This window comes from Xenopus laevis, chromosome 3S (assembly GCF_017654675.1).
Source record: "Xenopus laevis strain J_2021 chromosome 3S, Xenopus_laevis_v10.1, whole genome shotgun sequence".
NCBI classification, from domain to species: domain Eukaryota; kingdom Metazoa; phylum Chordata; class Amphibia; order Anura; family Pipidae; genus Xenopus; species Xenopus laevis.
The window spans coordinates 58,572,450-58,591,548 of NC_054376.1; the positions used below are offsets into that span (position 1 = coordinate 58,572,450).

At 39.2% G+C, this 19,099-nt stretch overlaps 2 protein-coding genes across 11 annotated transcripts; one reads left to right on the forward strand and one right to left on the reverse strand.

Moving 5' to 3' along the window:
- Window positions 1-1,864: 1,864 nt before the first annotated feature.
- ppcdc.S (phosphopantothenoylcysteine decarboxylase S homeolog) lies at window positions 1,865-10,618 on the reverse strand. 4 transcript variants are annotated; one of them, XM_018254393.2, is made up of 6 exons: window positions 10,484-10,618; window positions 6,996-7,176; window positions 4,496-4,591; window positions 3,989-4,117; window positions 3,316-3,484; window positions 1,865-2,010 (listed from the first exon to the last, which is right to left on the reverse strand). In XM_018254393.2, exons 2-6 carry the CDS (start codon window positions 7,161-7,163, stop codon window positions 1,931-1,933), a joined length of 642 nt encoding a protein of 213 aa, XP_018109882.1. In that variant the 5' UTR covers window positions 7,164-7,176; window positions 10,484-10,618; the 3' UTR covers window positions 1,865-1,930. The 4 variants fall into 4 exon arrangements, with proteins under 4 accessions (XP_018109882.1, XP_018109881.1, NP_001088739.1 ...); XM_018254392.2 differs by having other exon boundaries at window positions 10,435-10,557; NM_001095270.1 differs by having other exon boundaries at window positions 10,398-10,507.
- On the forward strand, window positions 9,452-17,724 carry scamp5.1.S (secretory carrier membrane protein 5 gene 1 S homeolog). Of its 7 annotated transcripts, none has more exons than XM_041588339.1 (8): window positions 9,550-10,063; window positions 11,055-11,105; window positions 12,295-12,377; window positions 12,712-12,840; window positions 13,547-13,703; window positions 14,039-14,140; window positions 14,669-14,786; window positions 16,565-17,723. In XM_041588339.1, exons 4-8 carry the CDS (start codon window positions 12,837-12,839, stop codon window positions 16,739-16,741), a joined length of 558 nt encoding a protein of 185 aa, XP_041444273.1. In that variant the 5' UTR covers window positions 9,550-10,063; window positions 11,055-11,105; window positions 12,295-12,377; window positions 12,712-12,836; the 3' UTR covers window positions 16,742-17,723. The 7 variants fall into 7 exon arrangements, with proteins under 7 accessions (XP_041444272.1, XP_041444273.1, XP_041444274.1 ...); XM_018255541.2 differs by lacking the exon at window positions 9,550-10,063 and adding an exon at window positions 10,620-10,760; XM_018255540.2 differs by lacking the exon at window positions 9,550-10,063 and adding an exon at window positions 10,719-10,855.
- The last annotated feature ends 1,375 nt before the right edge of the window (window positions 17,725-19,099 follow it).

A 19,099-nucleotide genomic window follows, 5' to 3' on the forward strand; every position in this document is an offset into this window, starting at 1 on the left:
ATATATATATATATATAATAGATACAAAAAGCCGCACTCCTAGGTCTTATTAGTGAAGAAAATTTTACATTTTTATTCAACGTTTCGGCAACAACACTCGTGCCGTCTTCAGGAAGGTGACCTTCACTAAACAGGACAAAATCTGAAGTTGAAAATAAACTCATATTCTTATTATGGTCTTGTTAATCAAAATAAATCAGCAGTGAGGCTGAGAAGCCTCTGTATAATGAGCTACTCACTATCTAAAAAACAGGGGGCTGCAGCTAGGGGGAGAGAGGTGTTTGTTTATTCTTAGAGGACTGCTGATTTGTTTTTACCTTGCTAAGTAGGTCAGAAAGTAGAATGTGACTTTTTAGTTACTTCTAGTTACAATGTAAACTGGAAATTGATGGCAACCGTGGCTTAGAGGATGTACGGTAACCTCTATGTAGCTATTGCTGAACTACAAAATACAGCATCTTTTAACAGGATGAGGTGTAAAGTATAATAGAATGCTGCAGTTTCTATCCTGTGGACTCAAGATTACATCCTGTCTAAAGCAGTATATAGCTGAGGGCTGCCAGCTAAGGGAATGTTTGCTTTTAAAAGACATGTGTTGGAATGATACATGTACCAACATTCAGAGATGTCTGTGCTGTTCTCAAGAACAAAGAAAACTGTATCCTGGATTTGATGCCAAAAGTTTAATTAAATACTGTAAAAAAAATACCCTCGGTCAATTATTGCTGATAGCAATAAATAGAGTAAACAAATACCTTGGAAAGCAATACATGGCAATTTAATGGAAACAGTTTCCATATTTAAAGGATCACTACACCATAACATTTTATCTTATCGTTGGAAATATTGAAACATTATTACTGTGTAATAATTAACTTTTTGTTTTTCTTATTAGGCCTATAAAGCCAATATTTTGCCTTGCCTAAGCTGGTACTACTCCCAACCAGGCTGGTTGACCACAACTTTCCTTATCACCACTCATAAACTTCCTATTGTTTTATAACCCTTATAGCAGGATGTGTGGTCTTGCAGGTCAAAGTCTTGGTCTGATCTATCTGCAGTAATTGTCAACCAAAAACTGGTAGCAATGGTCCACCATAGGGACTGGAAATGCAGGGACAACCCCCTAGTTATTTTTTCAGCCAGCAATGATACATGTTAAGTACATCACTTGAATCACATGACCAGTATGAACTTTTCTGAGATCTGAATATTATTCTGTATGCACACTGCGAGTTAAAAGCCACGGATATCACAATCTAACTCCATCATCATACAACAACACTATATACTTAACTTTTTTGCTTGAAGTTGTAAATTCAAAGACTGAAATGCCGCCAGGACATTACTCATACAAAAGGTTATCAACAAAGTTTGCAATGGTGGGGCATTTCTTGAGTCCTGTATCTGTAGCATCTTTGTTAAACCCTAAACCCTAAAAATGAATATGGCTACAAATGGTGCATTTTATATACTGAACTTATTGCACCAGCTTAAAGTTTCAGATTCTCAATAGCAGCAATGATCTAGGACTTCAAACCTGTCACAGGGGGTCACCATTTTGGATAGAACACTCACATGCTCAGTGAGCTCTGAGCAGCTAAGCTTAGGGATCATCGCTAATTATCAAGCAGAAAATGAGGTTTGTCTGTAATATAAGCTGATGCTACGAGGCTGATTATTAAATTCTGATGCTAATTGCACTGGTTTCTGTGCTGCCATGTAGTAATTATCTGTATTAATTACTAATATTGTGTCAGTTATATTCCATGTGTACTGTATATTGTAAGTGGGTCCATAAGCTCAGTAACTGACAGCAGCAGTGAATCAGCAGAAAACATAATGAACAACATTACTAGCGTACTTCTGTAGTAAATCTTTAGTTCTCCTTTAAGTGACTTATACAATGCTTACTCTCTTGTCATGGCCATTATACCAGCAGATTACTCTCTTTAAGAACTTCTTTCACTTTCTCCAGAATGGTGCTCACTTCTGCCATAGCTCCAAGTCCTGTGGAAGATAAATAAATAACTGACAATTCTATTATGCAAAAGAATGTATAAATGTAAGCCTTTGTTATAGTTAAACAACAACTCACTCTCTTGTCGTAAAAGAATGAGTGGCAGGAAGGTGAGAAAATTGCAACATAAGACATAATTGAAGCGAGACACAATAAACAAATAGCAATACACTTAACAAAATATCCAAGCAAAAAACACACCAAACATGATTCTTTGATCTGCAATACCAATTTTACTGTTACGGACTGACGCACTCTCTTTCTCCGCTGCCAATTCTGCATCAGCACTGAACTCAAACTGGGTAAATAATAAATTTTAATTAAACCGGTGCCACTACTTTTAATGTTCTTTTTTTGCAAAGTTTTAGCACTTTGCAAAAGGTCCTTTTTTTGCCTTTAAACACTGTTTCCAAACAAAATTACTACTGTATAACAATATTTAAATGCTCTTCAGGGTCCTTATCGGTGCAGCCATATAAGCAATTCTCTGCTAAAACACCCATTGGTAAACTATGAACTGTTAGATATGCCACTGTGTAGTACAAATGCCATATAGCAGACCTGGGGGAGAGGGGGGCTGACAAGAATGGAAACTAAATCTAGTCTAAAACTGCCAGCTGAGTCAGCAATACTTTTGCAAGCTAGGGAACCGAAACACATATTCACTTCTTAATGAAAAATACAAATAGAAAATACAACATGATGGTACAGAAACCATTTAACTTCAATCCTGCCTTTCTAGTGTCTACCTGTATGTCCCCTGAGGTAATGTATTATCTACAGCTTTGTTATGTCTCCATGGACTAAACTGTAAATTATATCCTTATAAACAGTGAGCTTCTACATCATAATAATAATAGTGCATTGTATAATTTATGGTGATCTCTTCTAAAACTGTCTCCCCTCTCCCTTTCTCTTTTGCACACCTGTCTAAAAGCCTAATAAAAGCAATTATTATTTTGTAAAAAAAAAAAAAAAAAATGCTGGAAATCATTCCCTATGTCACATTTTTCATATTTCAGCAGCAAAGAGAAAAAGCTCTTGGTTGACCTCTATACATTTAACTGTAGATTATGATGAATAATGTACCCTCTGTTAAAATGTATAAATCTATTAAAAGTCACATTATGTGACCTGTGTAAAACACTCAGCATGCAGCTTTGTGCTTTTATATGGTGACATAACCCTCATGAATTGTAATATCTTTACAAATTACAGTAAGGGGTACATTATCCACTATATACTATATGTGTGCAAATCACAGAGAATAAACAGAAGCTGACTGTTGCTCTGACCTTCATCTCCACAAACAAGTTTCTTGGCAATGCAGGGAATTTCAGTGTAGCCAAAGTTGCAAAGATGCAATATTTGCTGCTCTGTGATTGGATGATTCCACATTGCTGTGTTCATTGCTGGACAAAAAAGAAGGGGTTTCTGTAAATCCCATGCACGTACCACACAAGTCTGCAAAAAAAGGTTAGCCACGATCAGTGCTATTACCTGTGAATACTTAGCAGTTTTTTTAAGCTTTTCTTTTTGAAAAATGTCCTTATGAACACCTTCTGTAAAATAAATTGTTGTCTGCTAGTTCTAATTATAAAATAAGTGAGATAATGTTTAGACACACAACTTCGGGCAGAGAAATGCCCCAAAACAACCTTAATGCCTCACTGGGAAGGGAAAGGCTAATGTCAGACTACACATTTCTCTGAAATTGAAAAAGTCTTGACAGAAAGAATGTGAATACTTGCTGATGCACCCAGTGTGCCTTAGCATTGACAAGAATGGCATACCCATGTCACTGTGCACTGTGGGGTGGATGTAGACCCTAAAATGCACACTTGAAAGGCCCTATTTGTGATGAGATAGCAAAAATGCCATTCCTGTCATTGCTAAAAGACAATGTAGGTAAGCCAAACATTTTTAGAGCATTTCTTTATGTATCATAATCAGTTTCATGATGTTTACCAAAAGGTTGTCACAAATGCCACTGGAGATTTTTCCCAAAGTGTTGGCATCAAGAGGAGCCAGAAGCATCAGGTCAGCCCAGCGACGAAGTTCAATGTGTAACACAGGATCAGAGCACTTTGTCCACATCTATAAACATACATAGTAATATATGGAGAGTTGTATGCACAGCTAAGAAAATATCTGTTCTGTACATGAATACGCTGGGTATCTCTATAGATATAGCATATCATACATTAGACATTTATGGAAAAGCCTAAACTGAGGAAAAGATGTTTGAAGTAAAAGAATTAATAAAGTAGCAATGATGGTGAGTAAACACAACCAATAGCCACATGCAACAGAGAAGAAATGCCACACCACACTGCAAAGTCTATTTGTTGGTGGGTCTTGTGACCAGTTGATCCATACTACAAGGAAGATAGACCTTGTTATATCCTACAGCATGTGCCCTTCAGGGTAACACTCTATGACCAAATGATATTCTAATTATAAAACAACACCTACCTTCCATTCATCCTGGTCACTATATAGTGGCACAGCTATATCCTTCATGCTGAAGAAGTGCTTGGCCTTCTCTGTACTTACAACATAAACCTGTACCTGGGAGAGAAACAGACACTTTTGAACATGTAAGTTAGTTACACACATTGTGAAGTTGCCACCTCGCTGCTTTATAAACATACATATTCAATATACATCCTACATGGCTTTTTGGTACTTTATTTAGATGCATTCTGCAGAGCAAGCTTAGTTGTGTGCAGCTAAACAGACTAGAATTTAAAAATAAATGAATTGTGGATTAGCCATGCAGAAGTGAGCTGACAACTCTATAAATGTGAATGCATTCATGAAATAATTTTTTTTATTTGCAGTACTATATTTTAAAGTCCAGTTGATTTGACTTAGTACTACAGATAAGTCCTTCCTTTTAAAGGAGAACTAAAACCTAATTAAAGAAGTAGGCTAGAAATGTCATACATTATGTTTTTGGTTTCTGTAACAGCCCAAGGCAACCACAGCCCTTTAGTATGGAAGATCTGTGCCTCCAAAGATGCCCCAGTAGCTCCCCATCTTCTTTTCTGCTTATTCGCTGCACATTCTCTGTGCTGCTGTCACTTACTGAGCTTGGGAACCCACTCACAATATACAGTACACATAGAATATAAATGTCACACTATAAGGCTGATTAGTAATTAATACAGATAATTACTACATGGCAGCTCAGAAACCAGTGTAACTAGCATCAGAATTCAATAATCAGCCCTGTAGCATCAGCTTATATTACAGGACAACCTCATTTTCTGCTTGATCATTTGCAACGACCCCTAAGCTTAGCTTCTCAACAGCTGATCAAAGCCCACTAAGCATGTGAGTGTCACAGACACTGTCCAAGATGGTGACCCCCTGTGACAAGTTTGAAGTCCTGGATCATTGCTGCTATTGAGATGCTGAAACTTTAGTCTGGTGCCATAAGTTCAGTATATAAAATATGGCATTTTTTGGCATGCTAATTTTTAGGGTTTAGTTCTCCTTTAACTGAATTCAGGTTGATCAAAGGGGTGTACTACCCCTTTTATTGATGTAGAAAATGAGAGATAAACATAACTGTAATATAAATATATGAAATCTAAATTGTAAATATGACAACACAACACTAAGGGGCAGGTTTTTCAAAGTATGAATTTAGAACTCACCACAATAAAACTCACTCGCTTTCTATTCATTCTTATGGGATTTTTAAAAGCATATTTATCAAATTTGCCCCTTATTGGACACAGATCGATTTAGAGCATTGTCACCCCAGTATTTTGTAGTTCTGTGGGCAGACACTTCCATTATCACTGATAAAGAATGCAAGCAATAATAGATCAAAGACACAGCATGCCATGTTTTTAAATGAATCTCCTGTACCAGGATGCACTATTAAAATATAATTTACTCCAGAATAACTTATCTTTCTCCCTGCATTCAAATTATCTCACAGCCAGTTCAACTGCAGTTCTTTTAGTCACTTCCTTGTCTAGCATGAAGGCCCACCCCCTTTTGTTTTATGAGTACTTCTCACCTCATAAAGGTGCCTACTGCACATGCCTGATTGATTTCTGCTGAAGCAGAGGCAGTGGCAGTGAGCATGACCAACAGGCACCTCTTTGAGGTTTTCATAGCTAGAAGGAGGAGTACTTAGAAAGCAAAAGTGGGCGGAGCTTCACACTAGTTAAGGAAGTAACTAAAAGAGCTGCAGTTGAACTGGTTGTAATAAAATACATCTGAATACAGGGAGAAATATAGGTTATTCTGTGGGCTGTTTAGAGTAATTTTAGGGGTTTTTAAATTAAAAGGGTTACTTATTCTTTTAAATTATTTTTTGTCCCTTGTAATAGAATTAAAACTGGTGAGCGACAATTTGTTGCAAGCCGTGCTGCCCTTGCTGTAGTGGAAAATGAAACAGAAGTCTAAAACTGTAATAGGAAATAATTATTATAAATAATCCAACTAAACCACAATTTCAGGTTCTGGTTAAAGAATCTAAGTATGGTTCTGCTTTCCTTTTAAAAGATGCTGCTTTGAATATTATTTATTTCTTTTGTACCCCCTCTTTCATTTCTAAAAGCTTCAGCAGTTCAGCAAAACTTCATATGTTGTTTGTAGCCTACATTCAGCCCATCTAGTACATTATTATGTTTTATTTGTATGGCACTGACACAATTTACCCAGTGCTTTACAAAGATTGTTCATCATTTATATCACAACTGAAACTACAATTTAGGTTAAAGGTTTCTGTAAACATGATTGTTTGTATAAGTTTATATATCACTCCAAAGGGAAACAAAAAATTGTGAGCATAAATGCACTCAGGAGTTCTATCTCAGAAAGAACAAAAAACTAAAAAGCAAAAAGCCCAGTTAGCCCTCACAAGGCTTGCAAGTGAGCCTCATCATTTTAGAAATGCTGATATTGCATGTAGTTCATAGAGAGATATAAAATAGTCTATATTGTTATTTACCCCTGGTATTTGCAGAAGTCCAGATACAAGAAGTGGCAGTTTGAGAGCAGCCACACTACCAGTAACACCAACCAGTACATGAATTCCACAATGAGATCCAGTGAGTTCAGTTCCAATAGGTGCTGGAGAACACTGGGCAGAGTCGTTGCTCTTTAGGATAACATCCATCCCTCGACAACACCTGAGCACAAAAAAACAAATAAATATATATTTTTATACAATATTTTGTGATTGGTAAAAAGTTTATATATTTTTACAGATACAACGCTCTGAAATGTCGTGTGCAGCTTGTTTAACACAATAAATACAAGGGTCATATATTTATGTAAGTGTGTACATACAAGCTGGATATGCAGCACCTTTTCAGTACTACTGAGCTATAGTTATAAACCAATACACTACTGATGCTACCCAGGCATATGTAACCTATGGCTCTTCAACTGCTGATCTTACATTGATTAAAGGGCTAAAGAATGGTTGGAGGTATAGTTTTATATAGTAGTTTGATACTACTGAAAAGGCCAGTTTGGGCATCAAACACATATGGACGTAGCATGCAACATTGCTAACCTTGCCCCCCATTATAAGTCCTCCAATGGGTCATTTGTTCACGCCGTGCTTAAACACAATGGGGCATATTTATAACCAGTAAAGTTTTTCACCAATGTTAATAAATACACCCCATTGTGTGCTGCATACATTTTAAAACATCTGTGAATATTTAATCGTATGCTACTAAATGTATAAAAGAAAATAAAAGTTCTTTCTTTCCTTGTTTTAGTGTTGTACTGACAGCTGGAAGTAGAGAGTTGCTTGCAGCACATATTTCTAAGTCCCCTGCTCACTTTTTATTGGGTCCTAATACCGACCCAAAATTTCTACTTTGTAAACTGAAATAAGTTAACACAGTGCAAATTTATATAAAGTATTCAAGAAGTCTTAGGACTCCCTCTAATGGCTGTTTTGTATTAATGCATCCATTTCTAGGTGATTACAAAATGACTTGGATAGGTCTGGTAGTTGGAAGTACAGTACCATGGCAGTAGTGACCCTTAAACACCATCAAATCAGACTGCAAGTGGAGAAAATATAGCAGCATTCTACAATTTGCACTGATGCAGTCATGGTGCTGGCTGTTAGGACACGGTTAGGATAAAGCAATAGCTGGGGAGTAGCTTGTGGTTTCTGTCAGTAAAACCACAATATAGCTGTGCGCTTTACCTATAAAAATACATCAGCTGTTATTGCATTTACAAAAGGTGTGGATGCTCATTAAACTGCATCTCACACATTATCCCTGAGACTATCTTGTCCTGTGATAATGATGCTAATATAAACCAGTTTTACCACAAGCATACAGGTTTTCTATTAGAAAAACAAATAAAGGTCCAGTTTAAAGGGATTCTGTCACAGAAAAACATTTTTAACACATATCAGTTAATAGTGCTGCTCTAGCAGAATTCAACACTTAAATCCATTTTTTAAAAGAGCACACAGATTTTTTTTTTTAGGTTTAATTTTGAAATCTGACATGTCAGTTTCCCAGGTGCCCCCTGTCATGTGACTTGTGCTCTGATAAACTTCAGTCACTCTTTGCTACACTGCAAATTGGAGTGTTAGCTCTTTCCCCCAGTAGTCTTAACAGAACAATGAGAATGTAATCAGATAGCAGACACCTAACACCTCTGCTAAAGGATTCCGCTTTCTGAACTGTTAGGCTAGGGCCACAAGGGGGCCAAAATCAGTCTGCTGAAATACATAGGATAATTTCAGCCCATATCGCTGGCAGTAGCGTCTTTCTTATTTGACACTCAGAACCATTGTCTTGGCTACGGTGCGAACACACTTGCCTGATTTCGACCCCGCATTACAGAATGCATTTTAGGACGTCAGGGGAAATCGCTGCCCTGCATGCGCTGTCCTAAGCAAGAGGAATGCGACATGGCATGCTTTTTTACTCACCCATCCTCTGAGGCTGATGTCACACCTCGCTCCTCCCTCCTCAGCTGTCAGCTCTTGCTCCTCACTCCTCCCTCGTCAGCCATCCATCCTAGTGAATTTCTCGACCCGCACCCAACCAGTGCCGGATTTCACTTTTGGGCGCCCCTAGGCCGCGCGGTCCGACCAGACGATCGCGCGGTCCTAGCGCCCGCCTTCCCAGCGCGCCGGCGAAAAAACACTGGCGCAGCTGGTGCAGTTGAACGGCGGCTGGGCGGCATGCCGCCCCTATTTCTTTGCCGCCCTAGGCCGGGCCTATGCGGCCTTGCCGCAAATCCGGGCCTGCACCCAACCCTAACCCGTCCGCTCCCTGCATCTGACCCGGGCCCGCTGCTCCCCTTTATTTATAGACCCGCCCCACAGTGACATCACAAAAAAGGTGAGGTGGGGGCAGGCGGAAGTCTATAAATTCTGGCGCCGGAAGCCGGCAGTACTAGGTCGCGGGTGGGGAGAAGAGGAGAAGAGCTCGACCCGTGCATTTCGTCCAGGGGAGGCCCGAACCCGCCCAACCCGTAGGCCTCAGGTCGGCCCGCACATCACTAATCCTCCCTAGGTCCATGCTTCTCACTCCTCCCTTGTCAGCCATGCGTCCTGGGTCCTCGTTCCTCCCTCCTTCATATTCAGCCCTGCTCCCTGATTATAGTTACTTGTTCTTGCCATTTGTCTTAGCCAATAGGTGTTTTAGGTTTTTTAATTGTAGCTGTGAAATTCGACCTACAGCTGAGGAGTAAGTACCCAGATTGGATGGCTGGGGAGGGAGGACCAAGGTTGGATGGCTGAGGAGGGAGAAGTGAGGAGCAGGATGTGACAGCTGAGAAGGGAGGCAGGCGATGTTGCATTCCTCTAGCATAGGAGATTGCATACAGGAGATGGATTTCCCCTGACGACGTCCTAATATGTGTTCCGTACCACATAGCCCTATCCTTGGGCAAACAGCACTGCTGGTAGCGTTCTGAATTTTACCATTATATAGTAGGGATGCACCGAATGCACTATTTTGGATTCAGCCTTTGTGAAAGATTCAGCCAAATACCAAACCGATCCAAATTCGCATATTCAAATCACAGAAGGTAAGGGGTAAAAGAGAACCGTGCTCTGTGCACATGGTTAAAACATTTTTTGGCTGAATCCTACTGGAAAATACCAAATCCTGTCAGAATACCAAATCCTGGGTTTAAAGTCGTAACTGTTGTGTGGTGGGCGTGGCCTTAAAAGAGAGGGATTTGTGATATTTGGAACCTCCCACAGTAGTAGCATTGCAATTTCAGCTCTGCAGCTGTCAGTGACATGCTGTGCAGGGAATGGCAAATTGTTGCCATTCCCAGCACAGCGGCTAACCAGACTGGGGATGCGGAGTAGGGGCAACAAAACTCAGACAAACACAAAGTAACATAAGTCACTCACAGTCAGACAGACACACAGTATGGAGCCCCTCGCTAACCTGCGAAGTTTCTCTGACTCAAGTAATCGAACGGCTCAGGTGCTGTTACCTCTTGTGACGTGAGCAGGCGTATGTTTTGATAGAGAGTGACAGCTTGAAGCGCAGTTACAGACGCTGTTTTGGCCCAAAAATGATTGCTTGGCGGAACAGGAAGCTGGAAGGAATAATGAGTCCACGTGAAATGTGCCTGTGCCGTATCTTAATTGCCAGTACTTGCCTCCGTTCAAGAATCCCGCTGGGTCCTATCTCCCACTGTCTGTATCACTGCGCGCTCTTCCTTTTCAGCCGATGTCCCGTGATACAGTGATGTCACTGAGAGAGTATTTGTAAGTCTATTCGTGAGATATAGAAGCCCGACTCCTGCTCTGCTGCAACTCTGTTGAGTACAACGCGGCGACACCAAGCAGGACGCGCTTGTTTGGTAAATACTGCAGTGTCGGTTGCTTCTCTCGTTGCGATTTCTCTCAGAAAGAACTTTGGTTGCTGGAACCCAGCACGTATAGGGCGCCTAGAAATCACACAACAACTTGCTTTCATTTTAATGGCCACAATTTGTACCGAGTGGAGCAGAGCGCAGGGCTATCTACATGGATGTAACAATTTCCCTTCTGTTTCTATAGGCTTCGACTTAACCGGAAACTTTTCCACCCTGACTGTGCTGACTATGTCTGGTAAGAAAATATAATATTGTTATTATACCTAAAAACCATGACTATCCTGTAAATTATATAATTATAAGTCTGTCACATGACTCGCTGAACCTTGTGTCTTATAATAAACAATATACCCTCTGTTGAAACCTCTGAGTTACAATTTGAATTGACTTTAATGAAAGCAGTCTTTGGCCTTGTGTTTTTTATTCATTCCAACGTATGACACAGCTCCATTCAGGATATTGAATTTAAATAGCCTTTTATTAGCATGTGGCTTTTAGATCTGCAACAACATGACGTTTCGGGCTCACTGTAGCCCTTTTTCAAATTCTAGCCCGAAACGTCATGTTGTTGCAGATCTAAAAGCCACATGCTAATAAAGGCTTTTTAAATTCAATATCCCAGTGGCCTCAAAGCAGGTGCTCATTTTTTTAATGCCTAGCTTGGAGTTATGTTAAATAGGCTGTTAGTACAAATAGGGACTTCCAATATCAAATCACAGCCCATATTTGGCAACCCCATGAAATTTGGTCTCCAACTTTTACATTAGAATGTGGCAAACTGGGAAAAAAATGTTGGGGAATCCAGTTTTATATTGTCATGCAACTCCCCGGTGACTTAAGGTGGCCATACGCCAAACGAGCGGATCTCTCCCTGATATGCCCACCTTGAGGTGGGCAATATCTGGCTGATCCGATCGTGGGCCCTAGGGCCCAACGATCCAATCCTAACAAATTGTAACGAGCGGTTGGATCACGGAACCGCATCAACGAACAGATGCGGCCGCGATCCGACAGGATTTTTAGTCCCATCCGATTGAGATCTGGCTGACTTTCGGCCAGATCTCGATCGGGGAAGCCCGTCGGGGGGGCCCCATACACGGGCCAATAAGCTGCCGACCTGGTCTGTCAGCAGCTTTTATCGGCCCGTGTATGGCTACCTTTACACAGCATCAGATTGGACTGGTGGGCCCAATAGGGGGTGCAGTAGTCACTATCTTATTTAGAACTCATCAATTGCAATTTTCATGGTATTCACATGACCAATCAGTCCATATGCAATCACAGAAAAATGATTTGTAAGCATGATGCCCAGCTCATGCTGTCTAAATAAAATTCACACAGGTTGGTCAAATAGGCTGAAATTTAAGATCACAAGTAATTAGGCCTCTATGATTGAAATGTGTGTTTGGGTTGGTTAAATTTAGGATGGGACTACGCGGACGTTTTCGGCGAGATCGGACGCACTGCCACAAAACGCATAAAACAAATCGCATGCGACGGAAATAAGGTAAGATAAGAGTTACAGCGTTGATCCGACGCGACACAACTGTTGGATGCAGACGCAGCGCGCAGTGTCTGCATCCAACTGCGTGTCGCGTTGTTTCAACGCTGCAACTTCATCCAACGTTTCTATCTCTTACCTTATTTCTGTTGCATGCGATTCATCGCATGCGTTTTGTCGCAGTGCACCGGATCATGCTGAAAACGTCCGTGTAGTCCTACCCTCATATACCATCTATGGCCTCTCTTTCATTTTAATGTGGTGTCTTGTCCTCATAATGTACTTTTATTTTTTGCCTGCTGTAGAGTAGTAATCTCTTTCATTTTATTACTTTCCTAAGAAAAAGCAAACAACTTCCCTCCACTTCCTCGCTTTATACCGCTCAAGCCATGTTTCTACCAAGATTTTGAGAATGAGATCCCAGACCTTCATCGGACCACTGCCAAACGTCTCTACTCCCTGTGGATGTGTGAGTGGGCGATAAGAGGATATATTACATGGCTGCTACTGCTTTCCTGGATTCACAACTAGCTTTGTGCACTCCGTATAGCAAAGAGAACAGCAAATAAGTTACTGGTGAATTGACAAAACTGAATGTTTTAATGTTATGTTCAGCAGTGTTTTAAAATTAAGACTTCCCCATTAGGGCAATAAAATTATCTATAGGCCTCTATAAAAAATTAGAAATAGATAGGCAGGAAGGCCCACTAAGCCGGTTAAAATTAACATAGTTTAATTTCAACCTTCACTTTTGTCCTATTGTCTGTCCCCTATTTATAATATTGTTCTGTTACGTGCTGTCTGCTGTCAGATTTCACAAAATTATATTGTTGTAAAAAAATCTCCACCAATGAGGCTAATGGCACATGGAGCTGATTCTCGGTCTGTATATAAAGGCAGGCCTATAATCGACTGATTCACTGGCATCCACTCTCTCTCCTGTGTCTGCACCCAGGTTCACTGCGTCAGTCTGGGTGCAGACACACATTTTGGATCTATTATAATGTAACAACATAATTTCTATGCCCACTGCAGTTTGTGTGCAATGCTTTGAGTGCGTAAATAATGTGTAATTTTGACAGCACCACTTTCTGAACACTGGCTTGTCCACTGTCTCACTCTGGTTTTTTCTCACTGCATGTGTGTGCCTTTCTGCGTGTCCCCCTTGTGTGCAGTGAATAGCATCACTTTAGGGGTGAATCTAATTGGCTGCATGGCGTGGTTAATTGGAGGAGGCAGTGCCACTAACTTTGGCCTGGCATTTCTGTGGCTCATCCTCTTTACACCCTGCTCCTATGTCTGCTGGTTCAGACCTGTTTACAAAGCTTTCAGGTAAGTACCATTCTGTCTCTCTAAAACATATAATGTCTGCTTTGACACCTATTTACTAGAACCCAGTGATCACATTCTATCTGGCACCCTTTTTTTCATTTTTTTTTACTGTAAAACTATTACTCATTTCACCTAGTTTTATTCTCATTACCACAAAAATTCCACTCCTGGCACACACACACACACACACACACACACACACACACACTAATGTAGGTCTTTCGTGAACAGTCTGCAGTTTACCTGGTGCATGCTACAGGGTGCAATTCCTTTTTCCCCATCTGTTGCTGCTTAGACCTTTTCTGTGAATCACATGGTGTGTTCTCTTCTCACAGGTCAGACAGCTCATTTAATTTCATGGCTTTCTTCTTCACATTTACCGCCCAGCTGGTGATCAGTATAATCCAAGCTGTTGGCATTCCAGGCTGGGGTGTCTGGTGAGTATGAATGTAAATGTAGCTCTAGCATGTATATATTTGCTGTATTACAATGCATTCTTTCACTGTTTGGCTAGTATTTGTTAGGTCTCTATACTTTGTCCATAATTCAGTTTTAAACAGCCATTCTGTTATTAGCTAGCCTTATAGTGGCAGATCAAGAGATAGTTTAAAGGGCACCTGTTGCCCAAAAAATATTTTCCGGTTTCTATTAGCCTGCAACTTTTGTGGGGGAAATTGTTTTAGTAGAATCTATACTGCTAACGTCAACCCTCTTATATCCTTATAATACACAAGAGCTATAAATAGCCTGTAAATGATGTCCTTATAAACAGTGCTTAGTGATGTAATTTCTTTACAACTCACTGACACTTGTCTATTATAATAAAGTACCCCCTACAGTAAAATATGAAGATATTGGAAGCTACATTGGAGTGTCATGATATATATAAAGCACAGGGTGACATATGATATCCTTATATTTGACAGTAGGGGGCACATTATTAACTAAACATCCTTTCTACACAGTGGCTGGATTGCTACAATTGGTTTCTTTGGTAAAAGTGTTGGAGCTGCAGTGGTAATGCTAATCCCAACCATCATGTTCACTGCCGTGGCTGTCCTCTCCTTTGTGGCACTGATTAAGGTATACTTAAGATTATTGAGGTTGCTGGTCAAAGGGATAACATCACTATTATTGAAAATTCACTAAACTGTAATAATGCTTAATAATTCTGTTTAACAAGTAGATATTAATATTATTATTTATCGTTATTACTAATAGTAATATTATTGTTAATGGGGTTGTTCACCTATAAACTAGCTTATTATTATTATTAGCTTTTTATTCATCTGCTCTCCAGTTTGCAATTTCAGCCATCTGGTTGCTAGGGTCCACATTACCCTAGCAACCATGTATTGATTTGAATAGGAGAGGCCTGAATAGAAAGATGAGCAATAAAAAGTAGCAATAACAATAAATATGTAGCCTTTCAGAGCATTTCTTTTTTAAATTGGGTCAGTGACCCCCTTTGAAAGTTGGAGAGAGTGAGAAGAATAAGGCAAATAATTAAACTACAAAAATGAAAAAATTAAGACCATTTGAAAAGTTACTTAGAATCAGCCATTCTATAACATACTAAAAGTTAACTTAAAGATGAACCACACATTTAAAGGGGATGTTCACCTTCCAAACACTATTTCAGTTGTTTTCAGAAATAAAGCCTTTTTTTCAATTAGTTTTAGTTTTTTATTTGTTGCACTTTTTCCAAAATTAAAGTTTAACGTTCGTGTCTCTGTGATTCAGTCTAGCGGCTCAGTGATCCAGGAGCATTCTGAACTGTAACTATTGTATTCATTCTGCCTTTAATAAAACTCAGGGATTCTGGTCAGCAGGGACAAACACAAGAAATGTATTAATTTAGAACAGTTACAGAGTCTGCGAGCCCCCCCCCCCCCCCCCAGAGCTTTAAAAGGTGGAAAATTTGACTTTCACTTCAATATTAGAAAAACAGTCACAAATAGAAATTAATTAGAAAAAGTATTTCTGAGGAACTGTCTGAAACCAACTGAACTGAAACAAGCCATTTAATAATAATTAATGTGTTTGCTTCCTCAGCTATGCTGTGTTTTGTTGTGCATTACCAATAGCTAAATCATGCTGGAAATCGGCCAGTTAGAGCAGATGAAATCTTACAAGTGTTTTGGTTGAAGCAAGGAAAAATGTTCAGTATATAACCAAATGTATGAAAAAAAAAACTATTGTAAAATAGATTTCTGGAATATGCTGTATAGTGTAGGGGATTTTTATAGTGGATTTGTGTGCTCCACTTAACCAACATTGCTATTTTATTGTATGCACATAGTTATTTGTAAGTTAGTTTATTACTTTTAGTTTTTTATTTAAAATTTAATTATGGAGGCTTACTATTTAGAATTTACATTGCTATTTGTTGATTAATTTGCTAATCCATGAACCATAAAATCAGGTGAATGTAAGGCTGGAATGTGATTTGGAAAGTGTCTGATCAAAATGAGTATTGCATTATACTGTGTGTTTAAGAGATGTTGGAAAATTACTTATATGACTCATGTTTTATGTCTGTGCAGAAAAAAAATACATTTATATTTAGTGTTTATATTTCTATTTTCTAGTGTTTAGGCACCTTTTTTTTTTACCTAAACCTGGCAGAATGAGCTTGTATCAAAGCACACATTGAGCTCATTGGAGGGAGAACATCTGTGCTTTTCTAGTGGAATAAAAATTGTATTGCTACAGTTTGGTTGTGATTGCTTGATGACTGGACAGCATTAAGTTGTATTTTTTCATTGTATTGGCATTATTATGGAGGGAAATATTGGGTAGATTTATGTACAGTGATTGCTATGCAGAACATTAATATATTGCAATTTTTGCTCCTGCAGGTTCATAGGTTTTACCGGGGTGCAGGCGGTAGTCTTGGCAAGGCACAAGAAGAATGGACCACTGGAGCTTGGAAGAATTCTCAGCAGGCAGCTCAGAATGCGGCACAAGGTGCCATGACACCGAATGACCCTCGGTACTCGGCAACACCAAATTATGGCTACTCTAATCAAATGTAAGGCTGTTTAAAAACCAGCAAAAATACATTCCTTGGGAAAGAAGGGCTTTTCCTACCCCCTGTGCCCTAGTAGCTAAGTTGTCTTTTTTTATTCCTCCTGTTTACTTTATAACATGGTGTGTAATTAGGTGTGGCTGTATATACGTGTCCCAGAAAGAATGTGTCTCTGGGTACAGCAAAATTGCCAAAAGGAAAATTATGTTTACATGCAAATAGCAGAATTGGAACGAAAAGTTCCAAAGTATATAGCTTTATTAAGCATGGTGTAGGAAAGAACTACTACACAAATAGTTGGTTGCTAGTAGTGGATCTATTGGGCACTGAACTAACGTAGATCGATCTTCCCCTGACTTTAAACTTTAGAGGTCATCGCTGCCTATCGGTAACCAACAGCAGAACAATTATAATAGTGTTTTTCTTTCATTTACACTGTGGTTACACATTGCCCACTGAGAAGCTCTTTGTATAAACAAACCCCTCTGTAAATTAATATCCTGTAAATGATATCCTTATAAATGGCTTTTATTGATGTCATCAGTTATAAACGAAGCTTAGTGATGTCATTTGTCACATGACTCACTAAAACATGTGTATTATAATAAAGTACCCCTTGTTGGAAAATATGAGGATATTAGAAGTAACCTCGGAGTTCCACAACCTGTCTAAAAGCCTTGTGCAATAGGGGGTACTTTATTTAAAAAAAAAAAAAACATATGTATGTGTATATCTACACATATAACCTTTAAAAAAGCACTCTGCCTTTTGCATTGTACCTTTTATATGGTCATAAACTTCCTCTTATAATATCCTTACATTTTACAATAGGGGGTACTCCAGACCCCCTAGTGGTCATATAGGGGGTACGTCTGTTACACATATATAATGATATTAGAAGTCACCTGGGGGCAAATTCACTAAGAATCGAAGTTGCGCCAGGCGCAACTTCGCCGCACTTCGCCAGGCGAATTTTCGCCAGCGCTACGCAAATTCACTAAAATGCAAAGTTGCGCACAGGGGTAGCGAAAGGTTGCGGAGTTGCGCTAGCGTTGTTTCGCTATATAAAGCGAAGTTGCGCTAGCGAAGGCTAATTTGCATACGGCGCGAAATTCAAATTTCAATGGAGGAACACGTATCTGCACTACAAATGCCTAGAAAACCTTCAAATCAGCCAATAAAAATTTTATTTTGCCCTACACATGTGCCCACTGTCTAGGTAAGTTGCAATGAGTCAGGAAATGTAGGGGGGAGGAAGGGGAGCCCCAAAAAATTTTCGATCTTTTTCAGCCTATCAGCCATCATGTAGAAAACACGCCAGCGTTTTTTTGGGACTTAGAAAAAAAATTGACTTTTTTTGAAACAATCCCTATCTACTCTATTGCACTTCGCCAGGTCTGAGGTGGCGAAGGAAGTCTAGCGTAAAAGGTAGCGTTCGCTACACTGCGCAAGTTAGTGAATTTGCGTAGTTTCGTCGCTAGCGAAGATTCGCCTGGCGTAAGGTTGCGAAGTAACACTAGCGAAACTACGCCAGCGTTCGTTAGTGAATTTGCGCAGTAGCGAAAATGGCCAACGCTATCGAATCAACGCTAGCGTTCGGCGCTTCGCGCTTTAGTGAATTTGCCCCCTGGAGTTTCATGACCTTTATAAAAGCACCCACCCTTGTACCTTTATATGGCTTATAATATCTTACATTTTACAATAGGGGGTTCTTGTACTTTTATATGGCTTATAATATCCTTACATTTTACAATAGGGGGTTCTATTGCAAAATGTAAGGATACTATAAGCCACAGAGGAGTTTATGACCATATAAAGGTATGAGGCCAAAGGGTGAGTGCTTTTTGTAAAGGTCATGAAACTCAAGGTGACTTATAATATCATTGTATTTTACAACAGAGAGCACTTTATTAGAATACACACGTTTAAGTGAGTCATGTGACTTCACTAAGCAACGTTCATACAGATACGATTTTTAGCTTTTAAATAGCACTTGTGTATTATACATGGCTTTGTATTGGAGCCGTCTGCTGTTCTTATAACGTTTTGTATGACTAACTTTATAGGATCAATTCAATACTGACACAGTCTATTAAAATTTGAATTTTTGGCTACAAAATTAGTCGTTTATGTATTCACAACTGTGTATAAACCTACATTAGGAAATATCTAAAGGTTGTCTGAAATGTTTGTAATGATTTTTTTATAATTGATTAAATATCTAATTTTTCAGTATTATAATCTTTGTAACTAAACTTTGGCTGTATTTTATGTCTCTTTTATATTTCACTTTTTTTGTATATTCTAGAGCCAAATGCATTTTTTAGATCTATGTGTAATAAGAAAACCTCAGAGAAGATAATTA

What these genes read in the sequence shown, in the direction of transcription:
- scamp5.1.S (XM_041588338.1), top strand. An exon ending in ATTCCAGGCTGGGGTGTCTG is followed by an intron (nt 14,141 to 14,668) that starts GTGAGTATGAAT and finishes CTTTCTACACAG; the next exon opens with TGGCTGGATTGCTACAATTG. An exon ending in CCTTTGTGGCACTGATTAAG is followed by an intron (nt 14,787 to 16,564) that starts GTATACTTAAGA and finishes TTGCTCCTGCAG; the next exon opens with GTTCATAGGTTTTACCGGGG.
- ppcdc.S (XM_018254393.2), bottom strand. Translation starts at nt 7,163, where the DNA reads ATGGATGTTATCCTAAAGAGCAACGACTCTGCCCAGTGTTCTCCAGCA. An exon ending in GACTTCTGCAAATACCAGGG is followed by an intron (nt 4,592 to 6,995) that starts GTAAATAACAAT and finishes TTTCTCTCCCAG; the next exon opens with GTACAGGTTTATGTTGTAAG. An exon ending in GCATTTGTGACAACCTTTTG is followed by an intron (nt 3,485 to 3,988) that starts GTAAACATCATG and finishes CTTTTTTTGCAG; the next exon opens with ACTTGTGTGGTACGTGCATG.